The following is a 19,560-nucleotide window of genomic DNA, read 5'->3' on the forward strand; positions in this document are numbered from 1 at the left end:
GCACTTCACACCCGCTACCTTCATCTTTCGACAGCCTGTGCGTAGGGGAGAGGGTAGGGCTGAAGATGTAATGGTTGGGCCGCTCCAAGGCCTGGCCAAGCTGGCCATCGACAAGTCACGGGCTCTGGCCCCTTTTCCGGGGTTACGTCCGTGCCCGGGTGGTACTAGAGAGGTACTATGCGCTGTCCATGGGCGTCCTGGGGGATTTCTGGGACCGCTAGGGAGTGGATTGCATTCTTGACAAGGATTATAATATAGTGGTTTAATAATATATTTAGTATTGAAGAATACAGTGCCCTCCATTATGTTTGGGACAAAGACCCATCATTTATTTATTTGCCTCTGCACTCCACAATTTTGAGATATGTAATAGAAATTCACATGGTTAAAGTGCACATTGTCAGATTTTAATAAAGAAACATTTTGGTTTCACCATGTAAACATTACAGCAGTGTTTATACATAGTCCCCCCCATTTCAGGGCACCATAATGTTTGGGACACATGGCTTCACAGGTGTTTGTAACTGCTCAGGTGTGTTTAAATGCCTCCTTAATGCAGGTATAAGAGAGCTCTCAGCGCCTAGTCTTTCCTCCAGTCTTTCCATCACCTTTGGGAACTTTTATTGCCGTTTATCAACATGAGGACCATAGTTGTGCCAATGAAAGTCAAAGAAGACATTATGAGACTGAGAAACAAGAATAAAACTGTTGGAGACATCAGCCAAACCTTAGGCTTACCAAAATCAACTCTTCTTCTTGCGTATGGCGTGCACAGCCTAAAGTTGTAGGACAACTTGTTCTATTTAATCTTATTTGATTGTGCAGGCCAGGTTGATTGCATTCGTCGAAACAGGGCAGACCACGTGAAGGTTGCAATCTCCCACTCAACCAAAATGAACTGTTTGGAACATCATTAAGAAGAAAGAGAGCACTGGTGAGCTTACTAATCGCAAAGGGACTGGCAGGCCAAGGAAGACCTCCACAGCTGATGACAGAAAAATCCTCTCTATAATAAAGTAAAATCCCCAAACACCTGTCCGACAGATCAGAAACACTCTTCAGGAATCAGATGTGGATTTGTCATTGACCACCGTCCACAGAAGACTTCATGAACAGAAATACAGAGGCTACACTGCAAGATGCAAACCACTGGTTAGCCGCAAAAATAGGATGGACAGGTTACGGTTTGCCAAGAAGTACTTAAAAGAACAACCACAGTTCTGGAAAAAGGTCTTGTGGACAGATGAGATGAAGATTAACTTATATCAGAGCGATGGCAAGAGCAAAGTATGGAGGAGGGAAGGAACTGCCCAAGATCCAAAGCATACCACCTCATCTGTGAAACACAGTGGTGGGGGTGTTATGGCCTGGGCATGAATGGCTGCTGAAGGTACTGGCTCACTTATCTTCATTGATGATACAACTGCTGATGGTAATAGCATAATGAATTCTTAACATCCTATCTGCTCAAGTTCAAACAAATGCCTCAAAACTCATTGGCCCGCGGTTCATTCTACAGCAAGACAATGATCCCAAACATACTGCTAAAGCAACAAAGGAGTTTTTCAAAGCAAAAAAATGGACAATTCTTGAGTGGCCAAGTCAATCACCTGATCTGAACCCAATTGAGCATGCCTTTTATATGCTGAAGAGAAAACTGAAGGGGACTAGCCCCCAAAACAAGCATAAGCTAAAGATGGCTGCAATACAGGCCTGGCAGAGCATCACCAGAGAAGACACCCAGAAACTGGTGATGTCCATGAATCGCAGACTTCAAGCAGTCATTGCATGCAAAGGATATGCAACAAAATACTAAACATGACTACTTTCATTTACATGACATTGCTGTGTCCCAAACATTATGGTGCCCGGAAATGGGGGGGACTATGTATAAACACTGCTGTAATTTCTTCATGGTGAAACCAAAATGTATAAAAATGGCCTTTATTAAAATCTGACAATGCGCACTTGTGACCACATGTGCTTTTTTCTATTACAAATCTCAAATTGTGGAATACAGAGGCAAATAAATAAATGATGGGTCTTTGTCCCAAACATTATGGAGGGCATATTTGTTTGACTTGTATTATGGTGGTGGGTTTTGTTTTGATTTATTTCATGGAAACATAGAAACATACAAAGTAGATGTAGGAGTAGGCTATTCGGCCCTTCGAGCCAATAGTGCCATGTAATATGATCATGGCTAATCATCCAGAATCAGTTCATTGTTCCTGCTTTTTCCCCATATCACTTGATTCTGTTAGCCCTAAGAGCTATATCTAATTCTCTCTTGAATACATTCAGTGAATTGGCCTCCACTGCCTCCATTGTGGCAGAGAATTCCATAGATTCACAACTCCCTGGGTGAAAAAGATATTCCTCATCTCAGTCCTAAATGGCCTACCCCTTATTCTTAAACTGTGACCCCTGGTTCTGGACATCGGGAACATTTTTCCTCCATCTAGCCTGTCCAATTCCATAAGAATTTCATATGTTTCTATAAGATCACTTCTCATCATTCTAAATTCCAGTGAATACAAGCCCAGTCGACCCATTCTTTCATCATTAGAATGAACCGCCGGCCAATGTTTTGAGGCATTTGTTTGAACTTGAGCAGATAGGATAGTTAGCACGTAATGGCACAGAACAGGAACAGGCCCTTCAGCCCTCAGTCTTCATGCTGAATACGATGCTAAATTAAACTAATCTTTTCTGCCTCCAGATGATCCATATCCCTCCATTCCATGCCTATCCATGTGCCTATCTAAAAGCCTCTTAAAAGCCACTATTGTATCTGCCTCTACCTCCATCCCCAGCAGCATATTCCAGGCACCAATGACTGTGTAAAAAATCTGGCCCTGCGCATCTCCTTTATACTTTGCCCCTCTCACCTTAAAGTTATGTATGCCCTTTAGTCGTTGACATTTCTCGTATCTGCCGTCACCACCACACCTGGACTTTGGGCTTTTGTTTTGCCCTGATACAGTATTTTTTCTTTTGCATTTATTGGACTTCATTTTTCTTTATCGTGGCATCAATGAGTACTGTGTTTACAGCCCTTTTACGCTGTTGCAAGTAAGAATTTCATTGCCCTATTTTCGGAACATTTGACACTTAATCGCTCTTGACTCTCTCGACTCAGGCTAGGACAGCCTTGTACAATTTGAAAAAAAAAGCTCCTGTGCTTTAGTGTGCAATTGGCATGAGAATAGCATTTTCTTTGTAGTTTTAATGTAGCTTCCTGGCGAGAACCAGGCTGTCGTATAACTAACATGAATTCATTTGTACTCCCATGCAATTATGACAAGCATCCAATTGTAACGGGACAGGTAGACATTTGTATGAATTTATTTCACAAGATAGTGGCAGACAGTTATGATGAGTTTGGCACGGCTCTGGAGTTTGTCAAATAGGCCCGCTAGCTGCTGACGCAAGAAACGACGGGGAAGGCATGAGGAAAATGATGAATAAGCTCAATGACTTTCAACACAATGCAGATCGCAAGAGTACAAATCAAAGTGCTGCCTGCGATGACACACTTGCATTACCCGTGTATGTGAACTCCCTGGCTGCTGGGAATTGAGCAGGGTCATTCTGATGATTTACATGCAGCAGCTGAGGTGTGGGTATGAGGGAGTTATCAACAAGAATGTTGAGACGTAAGCTTGCAGGCGAGGTTAAAAGGATCTCATGTGTAATTCACTGCAGTCGTAGAGAGTGGACTGCAGTCACAGAATCATAAAAGCAATGTGATAAAATAGTACATATTTTATCCAATTAATATGATATTATTTCAATGACTTTAGACTTTGGAGATACAGCGTAGAGGCAGACCCTTTGGCCCACCGAGTCCACCCCATACACTTAATTAGACAATAACCTGCCAACCTGTAGAATTTGGAGTGTGGAAGGAAATTGGAGCACCCAGAGAAAACCCACAAGGTCACAGGGACAACGTGCAAATTGGACACAGGCAGCAGTTCCTGGCGCTGTGAGGCAGCAGCTTTACCCGATGCACTACTGTGCCTCCTTTTAAGCCTGCTCCACCAATCAATATGATCATGGCAGTCACCCACAGCAGTAGCCCATCCCCATTTTCCACCTCCATTCCCCTTAATCCCCAAAGCTATACTAAATATACCCATCTCCTTGAATACATTTTAAAATTTGGCCTCCGCAGACTTAGGTGGTAGAAAATCTCTTAAATTCACCAACCACAGGGGGATGAAATTTCTCTTTTCTATCCCACTTTCGTATCTATTCCGTACACACTAAGGGCAATTTACAGAGGCTAATTAACCTACAAACCCGCATGTCTTTAGGGTGTGGGAGGAAACCGGGGCACCAGGAGAAAACCATGTGGTCTCAGGGACAATGTGCAAACTCTACACTGAGAGCACCTGATGTCGGGACCGAACACTATGTTTATATATCTATTGTCATGCTGCAAATAAGAATTTCATTGTTCAGTTTCGGTGCATATGACAATAAAACACTCTTGAACACGACTCTCTGTCCCTGTGGGGCAGCAGCTGTACCTTCTGCGCCACTGTGTACCACTGAGATAGCATCAATTGGCATAAAGTACGGGAAGAATGATCACTTAAGTGAGAAGCACCCAGGCACAAAACTCCTTAAGCAGCGGTAAATTAAGTAGGAGTGCCATTGGCAATCTGGTTGTGTTGCACATGCTACTGAAAATATATTGCATGTGGTAGCAGTCAGCTCTCTCTCAGGCTAACCTCAACATTACCCCAGCTAACAAGATACGTCACTTGCCGTGGTCCACCATTAACTCATGATGCTAGACAAATAAGCTTTTAATAATAATAATTATTATTATTATTATTATAACAACTTTTATTGTCATTGCACAGAGGTACAACAAGATTTGGTATGCCTTTTGCTTTATTTGGAAAGAACTGCTACTATAAAAATGGATTGCAGGCTATCTTAATGAAAATTAAGATACTGCAAATCTGAAATAAGGAGGGAGATCGCTGGAAACACTCAGCAGGGCACTCCTGGAAGAGATATGGCAGTAAATTCAACAAGCTATCTTAATGATTCTCTCCTGGAACTTGTCTGCTGTTCATCATTGGGTAAATGCTCTTCTCCCTCACTGTCTGCGTTTTGAATCACTGCATCCTCAATCGGAACTTTGAGGCGGCACGGTGACGCAGTGATAGAGTTGCTGCCTCACAGCGCCAGTGACCTGGGTTCAATCCTGACTGTGGGTACTGTCTGTATGGAGTTTGTACATTCCCCTGTGACCGCGTGGGTTTTACCCCAGGTGCTCCGGTTTCCTCCCACACTCCAAAGACGTGCGGGTTTGTAGGTTAATTGGCTTTGCTAAAAATTGTAAATTGTCCCTTGTGTGTAAAATAGTGCCGGTGTACAGAGTGATCGCTGGTCGGCGCGGACACGTTGGGCTGAACGGCCTGTTTCCGCGCTGTATCTCTAAACTAAACAAAACTAACTTATTGGAGAAAGAGGCCAACTATTTTCAAATAAATAAATTTGAAAAGAATAATTTTTCCTAAAATCTTTAAAGCTTTCTAAATCATTTCCAACATAAATAAACAAAGGAGTCTTATACAAGGACAGATTCATTAAGATCAAAATTCAGGATTACCTGCCATTTATAAAAGCGGCCTTGCAAGATTATGGACATTAGAGTCTCGGAGTGTAATAAAAAGGAAATGTACATTCTGGTTTATACCAATGCTAGACACAAAATGCTGAAGTAACTCAGCAAGTCACGCAGCATCTTTGGAGAGCATGGTTAGATGACGTTTCAGGTCAGGACCCTTCTTCAGACGAGTCTGAAGAAGGGTCCAGGCCCAAAACGTCACCCATCCATGTTCTACAGAGGTACTGCCTTGCCCACTGAGTTATGCCCATCCCACTTAGGAAACCTGAACGGAAACCTCTGGAGACTTTGCGCCCCACCCAAGGTTTCCGTGCGGTTCCCGGAGGTTGCAGGTAGTAGAAGCAGGTAGGGAGACTGACAAAAACCTCCAGGAACCGCACGGAAACCTTGGGTGGGGCGCAAAGTCTCCAGAGGTTTCCGTTCAGGTTTCCTAAGTGGGACAGGGGCATTACTCCAGCATTTTGTGTGTCTTTAAAATGTCAGAGGATTTGGTGCAGATTTTAATATGGAGGACGTGGAAGTGAAAGGAAGTGCTCCATGAGTATTTACCGGAGATGACCAGGAGAAAACTTGGATACATAAGGGATGGAGTTGGAAAGTGGAGACAAGAATGGAGCAATATCTAGGCCCCAGTGGAATGTAGCAGGGCTGTTGAAGATAATGAAGCTTTTGGACTAGTGTTAATGAATACTGACAAGACGTGGGCGCTTTCCTTAGTTTAGTTTAGAGAATTAATGCGGAAACAGGCCCTTCGGCCCCCCCCCCCCCCCCCCCCATGCTGACCAGCGATCACTGTACACTAGCATTATACAACACACTAGGGGCAATTTACAATCTTTACAAGGACGGCCACGGTGGTGCAACGGTTGAGTTGCTGCCTTGCAGCGCTTACAGCAATGGAGACCCGGGTTCGATCCCGAATACGGGTGCTATCTGTACGAAGTTTGTACGTTTTCCGAGATCTTTGGTTTCCTCCCACATTCCAAAGATGTACAGGTATGTAGGTTAATAAGCTTGGTGTATGTGTAAATTGTCCATAGTGTATGTAGTATAGTGTTAACGCTGGTCGGTGTGGATTCGGTCGGCCGAAGGACCTGTTTCCATGCTGTATCTCTAAACCAAATTACCAAAGCCAATTAACCTGCAACCTGTACATCCTTGGAATGTGGGAGCAATCGTAGAAAACCCATGCGATCACAGGGAGAACATACAGATAATAATAATAATAATAATAAATTTTATATTTAATGGGCGCCTTTCATACAAAATCTCAAGGACACCTTACATAGTAATCGGAATAAAAACATATAATCGGAGTAAAACAAGTAATTAAAGACATCACAATGACACAAATTAAAAACAGAATTCAATCCAAAAACAGAAAATCAAAAACACAGTGTGAAGAGAGAGCAGCGGCAACCAATTCGTGCCAGCGTCCACTCTCCCTTCACGGCAGCCATCTTGGACACAGACCTACAAGACGACAGTTAGACAAAAAAAAATCATCCCCCCACAGTGGATAGCACTGTGGAGGAAGGCACAATGTCCAGTCCCCACCCCATGTTCACCCCAAAGTCAGGCCTTTTGGGGCCACCGCAATTGCCTCTACGGAGGCCCGATGTCCCTGGCCGTTCTCACCGGGTGGTCTTGCCCCGGCGTCGGGAGAGTCCTTTCGGCGGCTGGGCCACTTGGAACGGCCGCTTCTTGGTTGGAGCCCGCGGCTGCCGAAGCCGACAAGGCCGCGCCGGTTTGGCACTCCTAGGCTCCAGATGAAAAAGTCGGCGACCGCTCTCCTCACTGCCGCCTTGCCGCCTCTACGCACGCCGTCTCTCCGCTCCGCAAACCCGCAGCCCGGAGATGTTGCTCACGGCGGTCCAGCTCGCCAGAGCTCCAGCGCGGCGACCCAGGCAAGGCATCGCCCGCTCCGCTCCGCTCCGCTCCAGCGCTCCAGCGCTCCAATGCAGTGCCGCCACGCAGGCCGAGGTGCTGGGTGGTTCCCGCCAAGAAACGGCGCTCCAAGCCCGCTGGTAGGCCACGACGACGGGTCGACGGGCAGCCCGGAAAAAAGGCTGCCACACCGACCAGGTAGGGACCTATAAATAAAGTAACACCTACCCCCCCACATTAAAAGACCATATCCCCTACAAACAAAAAAACAGGACTCACTAAAAACTAAAAAAAAAAAACGAATTTAAGACGGACGGCTGCTGCTAGCAGCCGTTCACCAAGATGGCTCCTCCTCCTTGATAGCACCCGTAGTCAGGCTTGAACCCGGGTCTGTGGCACTACAAGGCAGCAACTTTACCACTGTGCTACCGTGGTTACCGTATTTATGGAGGTAGACATAATAGTGCCATATAAGAGGTAATTAGATAGACACACGCATATGCAGGGAACGGAGGGATCATATGCTGCAGAGATTAGTTGGCATTGTGTTCGGCTTGGACATTGTGGGTCAAAGGGTCTGATCCTATATTGTCCTAGCATCACAGACAATTCACTTGCACATTATTTATATCCTCTGACCTACATGTTCTTGCTGATGAAGTCAAAGACACCAGGTGTGACAAGTCTGCTCACCAGAAGCCAGTTGAATGTCAGAAACCGGACTTTGGGTAAAAGTCTGGAACTATTCTACCTGAATGCACTGTTCCCACTTCACCACTTTAGCACCTTTTTCCAAATGGGTCGATACTTGACCCATCGAAAACTTTAACATTTAATTTTTCTACCACTTAGTCATAGTCATAGAATCATACAGCATGGAAAGTCCCTTCGGCCCAACTTACCCATTCCGACAAAGATGCCCCATCTGCACTAGTTCCACCTGCCCACGTTTTGCCCATATCCCTCTAAATCTACCCATCCACCACGAGTGTTTTTTTCAATGAAATGCATTGATCATCAGTTATTTCCACAGACATCTGTGTTAAATTATGTTCGTCTCACAAATGGTGGTTCTGCAGGAGCCAGGAAAATAAATGTGTAAAAAAAAGATAAGACACAAAATGTTGGAGCAACTCAGCAGGCATGCTGCCTTTGGTATCTATCTTTGGCATAAATCAGCATCTGCACAAAAATGCTGGAGAAACTCAGCGGGTGAGGCAGCATCTATGGAGCGAAGGAATAGGTGACGTTTCAGGACGAGACCCTTCTTCAGACTGATGTGAAGATGGGGGCGGGAAGAAGAAAGGAAGAGGCGGAGACAGTAGGCTGTGGGCGAGCTGGGAAGGGGAACTGAAGGAGGGAGAAAGCAAGGACTACCTGAAATTGGAGAAGTCAATGTTCATACCACAGGGGTGTAAACTGCCCAAGCGAAATATGAGGTGCTGCTCCTCCAATTTGCGGTGGGATTCACTCTGGCCATGGAGGAGGCCCAGGACAGAAAGGTCGGATTCGGAATGGGAGGAGTAGTTGATGTGCTGAGCCACCGGGAGATCAGGTTTGTTAGTGCGGAGGTGTTGGGCGAAGCAATCGCCAAGCCTACGCTTGGTCTCACCGATGTAGAGCAGCTGACACCTAGAGCAGCGGATGCAATAGATGAGTTTGGAGGAGGTGCAGGTGAACCTCTGCCTCACCTGGAAAGATTGGTTGGGTCCTTGGATGGAGTCAAGAGGGGAGGTAAAACGACAAGTGTAGCATTTCCTGTGGTTGCAAGGGAAAGTACCAGGGGAGGGGGTGGTTTGGGTGGGAAGGGACAAATTGACCAGGGAGTTACGGAGGGAGCGGTCTCTACGGAAAGCAGAAAAGGGAGGAGATGGGAAGATATGGCCAGTGGTGGGATCCTGTTGGAGGTGGCAAAAATGTCAGAGGATTATCTGTTGTATGTGACGGCTGGTGGGGGTGGAAGGTGATGACAAGGGGGACTCTGTCCTTGTTACGAGTGGGGGGGGGGTGGCGAGTGAGAGCGGAGCTACGGGACATAGAGGAGACCCTGGTGAGAGCCTCATCTATAGTCGAAGAGGGGAACCCGTTCCCTAAAGAATGACATGCCATTACAGTTGGTGACATTTCTGGTCGAGGAAGGGTATCTAATTCCTTTTCTCCATCTATTCCTTTTCTCCAGCGGGTCGAGCTACTCCATCATTTTGTACCTTAACTGCCGTTTTCAGATAACTGCCCAGTGTAATATGCTGAGTTCATTTGCTGTTTCTAAGGATTTTTGTGCAGTTTTGACATCAAAGATGTCAAGATGAGTCTTCGCACTGTGCTAGAATGGCACGGTGGCACACCTGGTGGAGTTGCTGCCTCACAGCATCACAGATCCAGTTTCCACCCTGATCTCGAGTTCTGCTTGTGTGGAGTTCGTACATTCTCCCTGTGACAGTGCAGGTTTCCTCTGGGTGCTCCAGTTTTCTCCCACATCCTAAAGATGTGCGGGTTTATAGGCCAATTAGCCTCTTAAAAAAAAAAAAGCCCCTAATTTGTAGGGAGTGGATGAGAAAGTGGGTTAACATAAATCTACTGTGATGGGGCAATCGATGGTCAAATGTGGACTCGGTGAGTCTGAGGGCCTGTATCCATGCTATATCTCTAAACTAAGCTAGATTGAATCATACATGTATAAATAAGAAACTGCAGATGGTGGTTTACAAAAACAAAGTGCAGGAGTAACTCAGCAGCATCTCTGGAGAACATTGATATGTGATGGTACACAAAAATGCTGGAGAAACTCAGCGGGTGCAGCAGCATCTATGGAGCGAAGGAAATAGGTGACGTTTCGGGCCGAAACCCTTCTTCAGACCATTGATATGTGATGTTTCGGTCCTGATCTGAAACGTAACCTATCCATGTTCTCCAGAGATGCTGCCTGATCTGCTGAGATTAGACTTTATGGATGCCTAACATTAATTTCAACTGCTTAAAGAATAGAAATGACTAACATGGCTTTTAAGTGCTATATTCAAATGATAAATCATTAAAACTAAAGCTTTGCACGTCACATGACAAATTCCTCTTAGGTTAAGATAATGAGACATTAACAAACATCCAAAGTATTAGAAAAATGTAATGACTCAAACCGAGATGCATTTGATTCTAATGACCTAGCAAGCAGCAGTAAGTTAATTAATTCTAACCGAGTGATCCAGTTAGTTCAATAATTGAGCAGCCACAGAATCTAAATATGCCATGATAATTCAAACAAAGTGAATCATTTATCCTGATTCTTGCCAAGAAATTGTAAAATACCAATACAGGGGCCCTTTAGGAACATCAACAAGCGACTTACATCACAAGAAGCAATTTAACCAGCTTCTACCATTATTCTTAGTTAATGAAAACAATGTTTGTTTTCAGAAGAAGGATTGCGATGATGGATGCAGTCAGTTATCTGATCTGTGAACATCTATATCAAATCTATCCTGTCAGATCAGTCATGTACCCGGCATCTTTTTTCTTTGATTACACAGATTACACCAAATGTGTGCAGGCAAATTTGTACCTTGCCAGTGAAAAATAGTTTGCTTGTAATAAGACAAGTTATTGAAGACAAGCTTTACATTTTACCTGACACAGCATGGTAAATGATCATTTCATTCTGGTACTTACTGAAAGAGAGAGGGCTGCGTTTCATTTAACAAAAGGCAAGCAGTCCTTAGACCTGTAAATTATTATTTTTTTATTTAAGACAAAAACATAATTAAACAACAGTCTCAAATAACCCCTTAAATACACCTAAAAATCAGTATCAAAAGTGCAACAATTTATAATTTAGAGTAATTTTTCAATATATATATACATACAATATTATGCTATCAAAGAACATACATTTTTTTTTCTGTAGAAATTTCTGATCCAATTTACAAAATATTCAGCTGTGCCCCAAAGAACTTCTTGACGTAAAGACACAAATCAGTTCCATTATTCACTGGTCACATTTTTCCCCTGCCCAGACACCCTGATTTCTGCTGGCTAAAATGCAATTTTGTAGTACTTTATCGAACTATTCACCATCTGACTGCAATACAATAGCCAAATCAATTCCTAAATCACTAAAATCCACACCCAAACATTTTGTTTCACAAAACCCGAGCAAACACAGGAACAAATGCATAATGCTGCAACATTCTAAAGTTATCTCACTCTACCAATTATTTCATTTTTTTAAAATCTTTTAATTAATTGAAGCATTCTCTATTTTAAAAAAAACTAGAGTGATCGTTAAGTGGACAATCCTTCCAAAGATTAATAAAAGAGGCCGAGAAGACAGGGCAAAAATTGCATTCAACAGAATGTAGGTGGCTTCCCTTTTCCTGAATCCCAAAATGTGCTTTAATGCAGGGGTAGAAGGAACCCGATTGAAGTACTGTTAAGATTAAGAGGGTTCAACAAAAAATAATATTTTTGAAAACAAAATATGTAGGACTTAAGTTATTACTTCATCTACTTAGAAGCCAACCAGTCTGAATCCCTGTCCCCAACAACCTTACACCTTGCCACAATAACATGATACTACACTTCTTCAACAAAAAAAGAAACACAAACGCTAAGGGCTAAAGGGCAGCAATTGTTAAGACCACAACATTTCCTGAGGCAGCAGGTCAAAAAGCATTATTCTAGTAGCTACAGAATGTTCTCTGATGAATTAAAGTTTTCTTTTTAGCAGCTGATACACATTCTTCATTGGATTTCAAAGTATTGATATGAAGTACTGTACAAGAGAGAGGTGGCAAAAATGTTCTCCACCCTGGTCTATTCGAAACAGTGATTCTGGTCTTAAACCCTAGATTAAAGTTTTTTTGCAGGCCACTTTAAAATTCATTTTGGGATCAATATACTATATTCTCCCATCAGTCAGCACAGATGCACACATTCTGCTGAATTAAATGGAACCCAGTCTATCTTCTGACTACAATCATTGCTGCTTGGGACATTAAAATCGGACAGCATCAAACTTTGCATCAGAGGCAATGTGTGCATCATGAGGAGGAAATCGGGGAAGCAATTTAAAGTTAAGTTTAACTGAAGTTAATTGTTCAATTTGAAACTTATGCAGGGAAGTAGGAATCTTTACCGAACAAAAACAAAACTGCCGGTTGTTCATGGGAACCGTATAAACAGTGTGCTTTGATTCCCACAAACAGAAACGCAAAATAAACCAAACCCCATTCATGCTGTGTTAACAGGGCCTTCAATATTACATTCAGCGACTGCGAGTTCAAGTAGGTGCATGAGAGCAGACTACATTTATCCAGGCAAAATATTCAGACACTTCAGTTGCCATGTTGAAGTACAGTGGATCAAATTAATGCAGACACAACGTAGAAGAAATATGAAATATGCAATGACAAAGAATTATTTTACACAATAGTGAGCAAACCAAAGATTTATAGGAGCTAAAATAGTTAATAGAAACCAATTGACCTTAAAATGTATAAACACATTATTTATACAATATATACAACAGAACATAATTACTGAGCATTCCAATATAGCCGAGCAGTGACGAGTTTTCATTTTACAGAGGCGTTTAAAATATGGCCTTATTTCATGATATGAAGTCAAAAAAAAAAAAGCTGGAATTACTCATAATATTTTGCCACTTTACAATTTTTTCTGGGATTAAAAAAAACTCTACAAAAAGTATTTGATTCTTTGACACTTAAAAAAAGCTGCTTTAATGTTGTATATTTACAAGGCTCTACAACTCTGCCATTGATCCTGCCCTGTATTTATCATTTACACATATGTGATGCCTCTTGTGTCTAATAACAGCTTTAGTAATCAGCACCAGATTTTTGTTAACAAAGAGTGCAGATGTATGATTAGCTGGTAAAATAACATACTTCAAATTTAATGCAACTTAACACCAAGACTGCTGGGAGGTTACACAATCAACTTGTGGAAATCGAAAAGAGAACTGCAAGACTTGATGTTGGTCAAGTCTTTAAAAAAAAAAAAAGTTTTACAAGCCTTATGAAAATCCACAATACCACTTAGTCTTTGGTGACAATTTTTGCGCAAACTTGCTAGTGTCAACTGTCATCATTTTTGGTCAATTATTTGAAATGAAAACCTAATTTTCAGTAGTTCCAGAATTTGAGGATGTAAAAATCGCTTAACTTAATGTCAACAGGATAAAACCAGGATTCATCAGATCAAACATCAATTCACTTTGGTTTCATATATATGCATTTAGCATGCAATACCTTCAATGACATCAAATTGAGCTCTGGATCCAGTGACCTATCACCAGCCCAGTGGCCCCCTTGCATAGGTAGACCTATGTCAATGTGATTTCATAATGAGTAAAACTGCTTACATCCCAAGGATACTTTTGACTTGCCCTTACAATCAGTATTACTCTAGTGTAACTCAAACTTTGCAAACAAGACGACAAGTTCTTCTATCCTCTGCATGATCTCGGTGTCCTGTTCTGCAACGGTGAGTGCTTGGAAGTGAGAGAGGTGGAACTGTTCTCCTGCATTCATTTAATCTCTGGACTGGTAGAAAAGGATATAACCAGATTCAGAGGTCTTAGAGATATCAGAAGTCAGTCCATAGAATTCCTCAATGGCTTGTGCGTCTATTTTCTGTTTGATAGATAACATGAACAATGTTAATCAGGAGAGTGAAATGAAACTTTGTTCAACTCTAAAAACTCAGTCTTACCAACATATTGAAAAATAATTCATTGAAAACAGTTAGTTCAACTATGAAAGGCTTTATCTAAGGCAGACAATCTTTAAGAACTTGAAACTTGAAGGGCATAAGATGGCACCAGAAATTTAGTATACTGCCTCAGTGAAGTCTACTATTTTTACATTACAATCGTTGCACTTTTATGCTTATGCATGATTGTGCTTATGCAGAGTCTGATTTTACGTAATTGTATGCAATACAAAGAATTTTATTGTATCTAGGTACACGTGACAATAAAGAACCATTGAACCATCTACATTTCTTATCATCAACAGTCATCAAATTACTGGGGAGGGCAGGGAATTTGGTTTAGTTTAGGCATTCAGTATGGAAACAGGCGCTTTGGTCCAGAGTCCATGCCGACCATTAATCATCTGCTCACACGAATAATCCCATTACAAACTAGGGCCAATTTACAAAAGCTAATTAACCTACAAACCCACACGTCTTTAGGATGTGTGAGGAAACCAGAGGACCCGGAGGAAACTCACGTGGTCACAGGGAGAATGTACAAACTCCACACAGATAGCACCCGAGGTCAGGATTGAAGCCCAGTCTCTGGCGCTGTGAGGCTGTAGCTCTGCCCGCTGCGCCACTGTGCTGCAGTGATATTTGAAGAGTCAACAGGTGCACAAGGATGATCAGAAATCAAAACTGGACATTGCTCCGACGAATGTGTGGATTCACTGTCATCCATTCACTGTTCCGGTCCCATTAGACTCCGAGAGGAGTCCAATGGGTCCGAAACAGTCCGCCTAGGCAGCCGAGATATAAATAGACAATAGACAATAGGTGCAGGAGTAGGCCATTCGGCCCTTCGCGCCAGCACCACCATTCAATGTGATCATGGCTGATCATCCCCAATCAGTACCCCGTTCGTGCCTTCTCCCCATATCCCCTGACTCCGCTATTTTTAAGAGCCCTATCTAGCTCTCTCTTGAAAGCATCCAGACAACCCGCCCTCTGAGGCAGAGAATTCCACAGACTCACCACTCTCTCTGAGAAAAAGTGTTTCCTCGTTTCCGTTCTAAATGGCTTATTCCTTATTCTTAAACTGTGGCCCCTGGTTCTGGATTCCCCCAACATCGGGAACATGTTTCCTGCCTCTAGCGTGTCCAAACCCTTAACAATCTTATATGTTTCAATGAGATACCCTCTCATCCTTCTAAACTCCAGAGTGTATAAGCCCAGCTGCTCCATTCTCTCAGCATATGACAGTCCCGCCATCCTGGGAATTAACCTTGTAAACCTACGCTGCACTCCCTCAATGGCAAGAATGTCCTTCCTCAAATTAGGGGACAAAAACTGTACACAATACTCCAGGTGTGGTCTCACTAAGGAACAACTGCAGAAGGACCCCTTTGCTCCTATATTCAATTTCTCTTGTTAAAGGCCAACATGCCATTCGCTTTCTTCACTGCCTGCTGTACCTGCATGCTTACTTTCATAGACTGATGTACAAGGACCCCCAGATCCCGTTGTACTTCCTTTTCCCAACTTGATGCCATTTAGATAGTAATCTGCCTTCCTGTTTTTGCTACCAAAGTGCATAACCTCACATTTATCCGCATTAAACTTAATCTGCCATGCATCTGCCCACTCCCCCAACCTGTCCAAGTCACCCTGCACTCCCATAGCATCCTCCTCACAGTTCACACTGCCACCCAGCTTTGTGACATCTGCAAATTTGCTAATGTTACTTTGAATCCCTTCATCCAAATCATTGATGTGTATTGTAAATAGCTGGGGTCCCAGCACCGAGCCTTGCGGTACCCCACTAGTCACTGCCTGCCATTCTGAAAGGTACCCGTTAATCCCTACTCTTTGTTTCCTGTCTGCCAACTACTTCTCTATCCATGTCAGCACTCTACCCGCAATACCATGTGCCCTAATTTTGCCCACTAATCTCCTATGTGGGACCTTATCAAATGCTTTCTGAAAGTCCAGGTACACTACATCCACTGGCTCTCCCATGTCCATTTTCCTTGTTACATCTTCAAAAAATTCCAGAAGATTAGTCAAGCATGATTTCCCCATCGTAAATCCATGCTGACTCGGACCGATCCTGTTACTGCTGACCAAATGTTCGGCTATCACATCTTTTATAATTGACACCAGCATCTTCCCCACCACCAATGTCAGGCTAACTGGTTTATAATTCCCTGTATTCTCTCTCCCGCCTTTCTTAAAAAGTCGGATAACATTAGCTACCCTCCAATCCACAGGAACTGATCCAGAATCAATAGAACATTGGAAAATTATCACCATAGGTGATAGATGGTAGGTGGTAGACCTGTATGGCCTAGTCCTTCACACAGAACAGACTTCCCACCTAACCCTAAACCTAAACTAAACCTGGCATTCTATTCAGAGGATGTTCGCAAAGCCTCTTTCAACAGGATACACCACCCCCGCTAATCTGTGGGAATTCAGGGCCCAAAAGACCATCCAGAATGGAGAAGTAAGCTTTGGAGTGTGAGATGGGATCCTGTCCCGAAACACCAGCTGTACATTCCCTCCGTAGATGCTGCTCAACCCACTGAGTTCCTCCAGCACTTTTGTGTTTTGAGTAAGCTTTGGAGTGGTTTATGAGAACCTCAAAACCTGCTGGTAAGAAATGTAAATTCCTTCTTTCAAAGTCACAAAAAATAAAAACAATTAAGAAATCAATAGGACCCTATTTCAATATCAGCAATGCGAGTGGAAAATAAAAAGGGCCACGCCAGCAAACCGAGACATTCTCGATGAAACCGTTGTTTCTGATGGAGAGGCACAGCGTTGCTGCTTTACAGTGCTGGAGACCAGAGTTCAATCTTCAGCATACAGACAGCACCACTTGGAGTTTGCATGATCTCCATATGACCGTGTTCTCCAGGTACCCTGGTTTCCTGCTACACTCCAAAGATGTGCAGGTTTGTAGGTTAATTGGCTTCGGTAAAATTGTAAATTGTCGCCAATGTGCAGGGCAGTGCTAGTGTACGGGGCGATCGCTGGTCGGCGCGGACTCAGTGGGCTGAAGGGCCTGTCTCCACGCTGTATCTCTAAACTAAACAAAAATCTTGGGTGACGTTTCGGGTCGGGACCCTTCTTCTGACACGTTCTGAAAAAGGGTCTCGAAATGACACCTATTCTTTATTGTAGGTAATTGGCTTCGGTGAAATTGTAAATTGTCCCTAGTGTTGGATAGTGCAAGTGTATGGGGTGATCGCTGGTCAGCGCCGAAAGGTCTATTTCCATGCTGTATCTCTAAAGTCTATGCCAATAGGACCCCATATCAATATCAGAAATGTGATCACCTTCACATTAATTACCACTTAAGAAATAATGTTAGGGAATGAAAAGCATTGTGGCTTCGAATTGTTGTACAGAAAATAAAGCTGTTCTTCTCTAAGAGGCTCTTTTTGGCTCTGCTGCCCTCTGCTCTTAAACTGCTGGCGAGAGACAGTACAAGAACAAAAATCTCCCTGTGATATCACGCAGTTGCTGTACGCATTCTTCAGCAATCCTTCTCCAGAAGGTTACAAAAGGGTTTGCCAAAACAGACATTCAGAAGACACCTAGCAAAATGTAAATGTCACCCGAGGAATTTTTCATGTGCTTGCTCTGTTTCTGAACAGAATTAAACATTATTGCTTCTGCAAAGAAAGGGATCGCTTCCAATTGCAACGTATGAATTACTATCACAGGTGACATATCATGACAAGCTGTTTGCTGTTTCATATTTAACCTTCAGGTATAGAACTATGCTTTGATAAATTTCCAGACCACATCTGGGGGGGGGGGGGGGTTAGACGGACGGACGGGTAGACGGAGAGGGGGGGAGCCGGAGAGGGGGGCGTAGAGGGCATGGGGGGGGCAGAGGTCGGGGGGGGCAGAGGTCGGGGGGGGCAGAGGTCGGGGGGGGCAGAGGTCGGGGGTGGCAGAGGGCTGGGGGGGGGTCGGCGGTTCATTGTACAGCAAGACAATGATCCCAAACATACTGCTAAAGCAACAAAGGAGTTTTTTTTAAAACTAAAAAATGGTCAATTCTCGAGTGGCCGTCAATTACCCGATCTGAACCCAATTGAGCATGCCTTTTATATGCAGAAGAGAAAATTGAAAAGGACTAGCCCCCAAAACAAGCATAAGCTAAAGATGGCTGCAAAACAGGCCTGTCAGAGCATCACCAGAGAAGGCAGCCAGCAACTGATGATGTCCATGAATTGCAGACTTCAAGCAGTCATTGCATGCAAAGGATATGCAACAAAATACTAAACATGACTACTTTCATTTACATGACATTGCTGTGTCCCAAGCATTATGGTGCCCTGAAATGGGGGGGACTATGTATAAACACTGCTGGAATTTCTACATGGTGAAACCAAAATGTATAAAAATGGCTTTTATTAAAATATGACAGTATGTGTTTTAACCACATGTGATTTTTTTTCTATTACAAATTTCAAATTGTGGAGTAGAGGCAAATAAATAAATGATGGGTCTTTGTCCCAAACATTGTGGAGGGCACTGTAATCTGCAAGTAATAGTCAGAAGGCACAGGGGGCTACTTTCATGAAACTATGACCACAGGTTTATGCCTTCTTGGCCTCACTTTTAATTCACTGGAGCCTCTTAATACACCTATTGATTAGAATATTTGTTCTACGATTGTGTTACATTTCTAGAAAAGTGAATTAAATTTGTGTTGCTCTATTAATAAATCATACTGTCCAATCGTCCTCAAAATCTGCTAATCTAGCACCACCTAATTCTCAAGGCTGTGGATTGCCAGAGCAAATCTCCAATTTGTTAAAATTGTTCATTAACATTGTAAATTAAACTTTTTCTCTCTGACCCTGTTAATCATCTGGTGAAAGTTCTGTACTTTTATTTATACATTTTAATAGCTTGATAATTACCTAGTGTTGTATTTCAATATTTCCTTTCCTATTCATTAGCAAGTCCCCTAATAGTTACAAGGAGTTCCTAAAGAATTTATTCATAGAACACACAACAGTGCAGCATAGTACTGGCCCTTTGGCCCACAATGTCTGTGCTGAACATCATGCCAAGTTAAACTAATCTCATCTGCTTGCACATGATCCATATTCCTCCAATCCCTGCCTATCATATTTGTTTCCACAATCCCCTGCCAGCATATCACAGGCATCCACCAACCTGTGTTCTGTACATCTATGTTATTATTATATTATTAAAACTCTCATCTTGTTTGTTTGTATGCGTGCGTGGGTGTGATATCCCAAAACTCCGCCAAAACTGTACAT

At 43.0% G+C, this 19,560-nt stretch overlaps 1 protein-coding gene across 2 annotated transcripts in view; it reads right to left on the reverse strand.

The window, feature by feature from the left end:
• Window positions 1-11,262: 11,262 nt before the first annotated feature.
• The window catches only part of usp12 (ubiquitin specific peptidase 12), a 41,680-nt gene continuing 33,382 nt past the window's right edge, over window positions 11,263-19,560 (reverse strand). The window contains exon 8 of one of the 2 annotated variants that reach the window (XM_033022818.1): window positions 11,263-14,187. In XM_033022818.1, the coding sequence (XP_032878709.1) occupies window positions 14,086-14,187 (102 nt within the window). In that variant the 3' untranslated portion in view covers window positions 11,263-14,085. The remainder of the gene's footprint in view (window positions 14,188-19,560) is intronic. The other variant, XM_033022817.1, reaches the window with a different exon arrangement.

This window comes from Amblyraja radiata, chromosome 6 (assembly GCF_010909765.2).
Source record: "Amblyraja radiata isolate CabotCenter1 chromosome 6, sAmbRad1.1.pri, whole genome shotgun sequence".
NCBI classification, from domain to species: Eukaryota; Metazoa; Chordata; class Chondrichthyes; order Rajiformes; family Rajidae; genus Amblyraja; species Amblyraja radiata.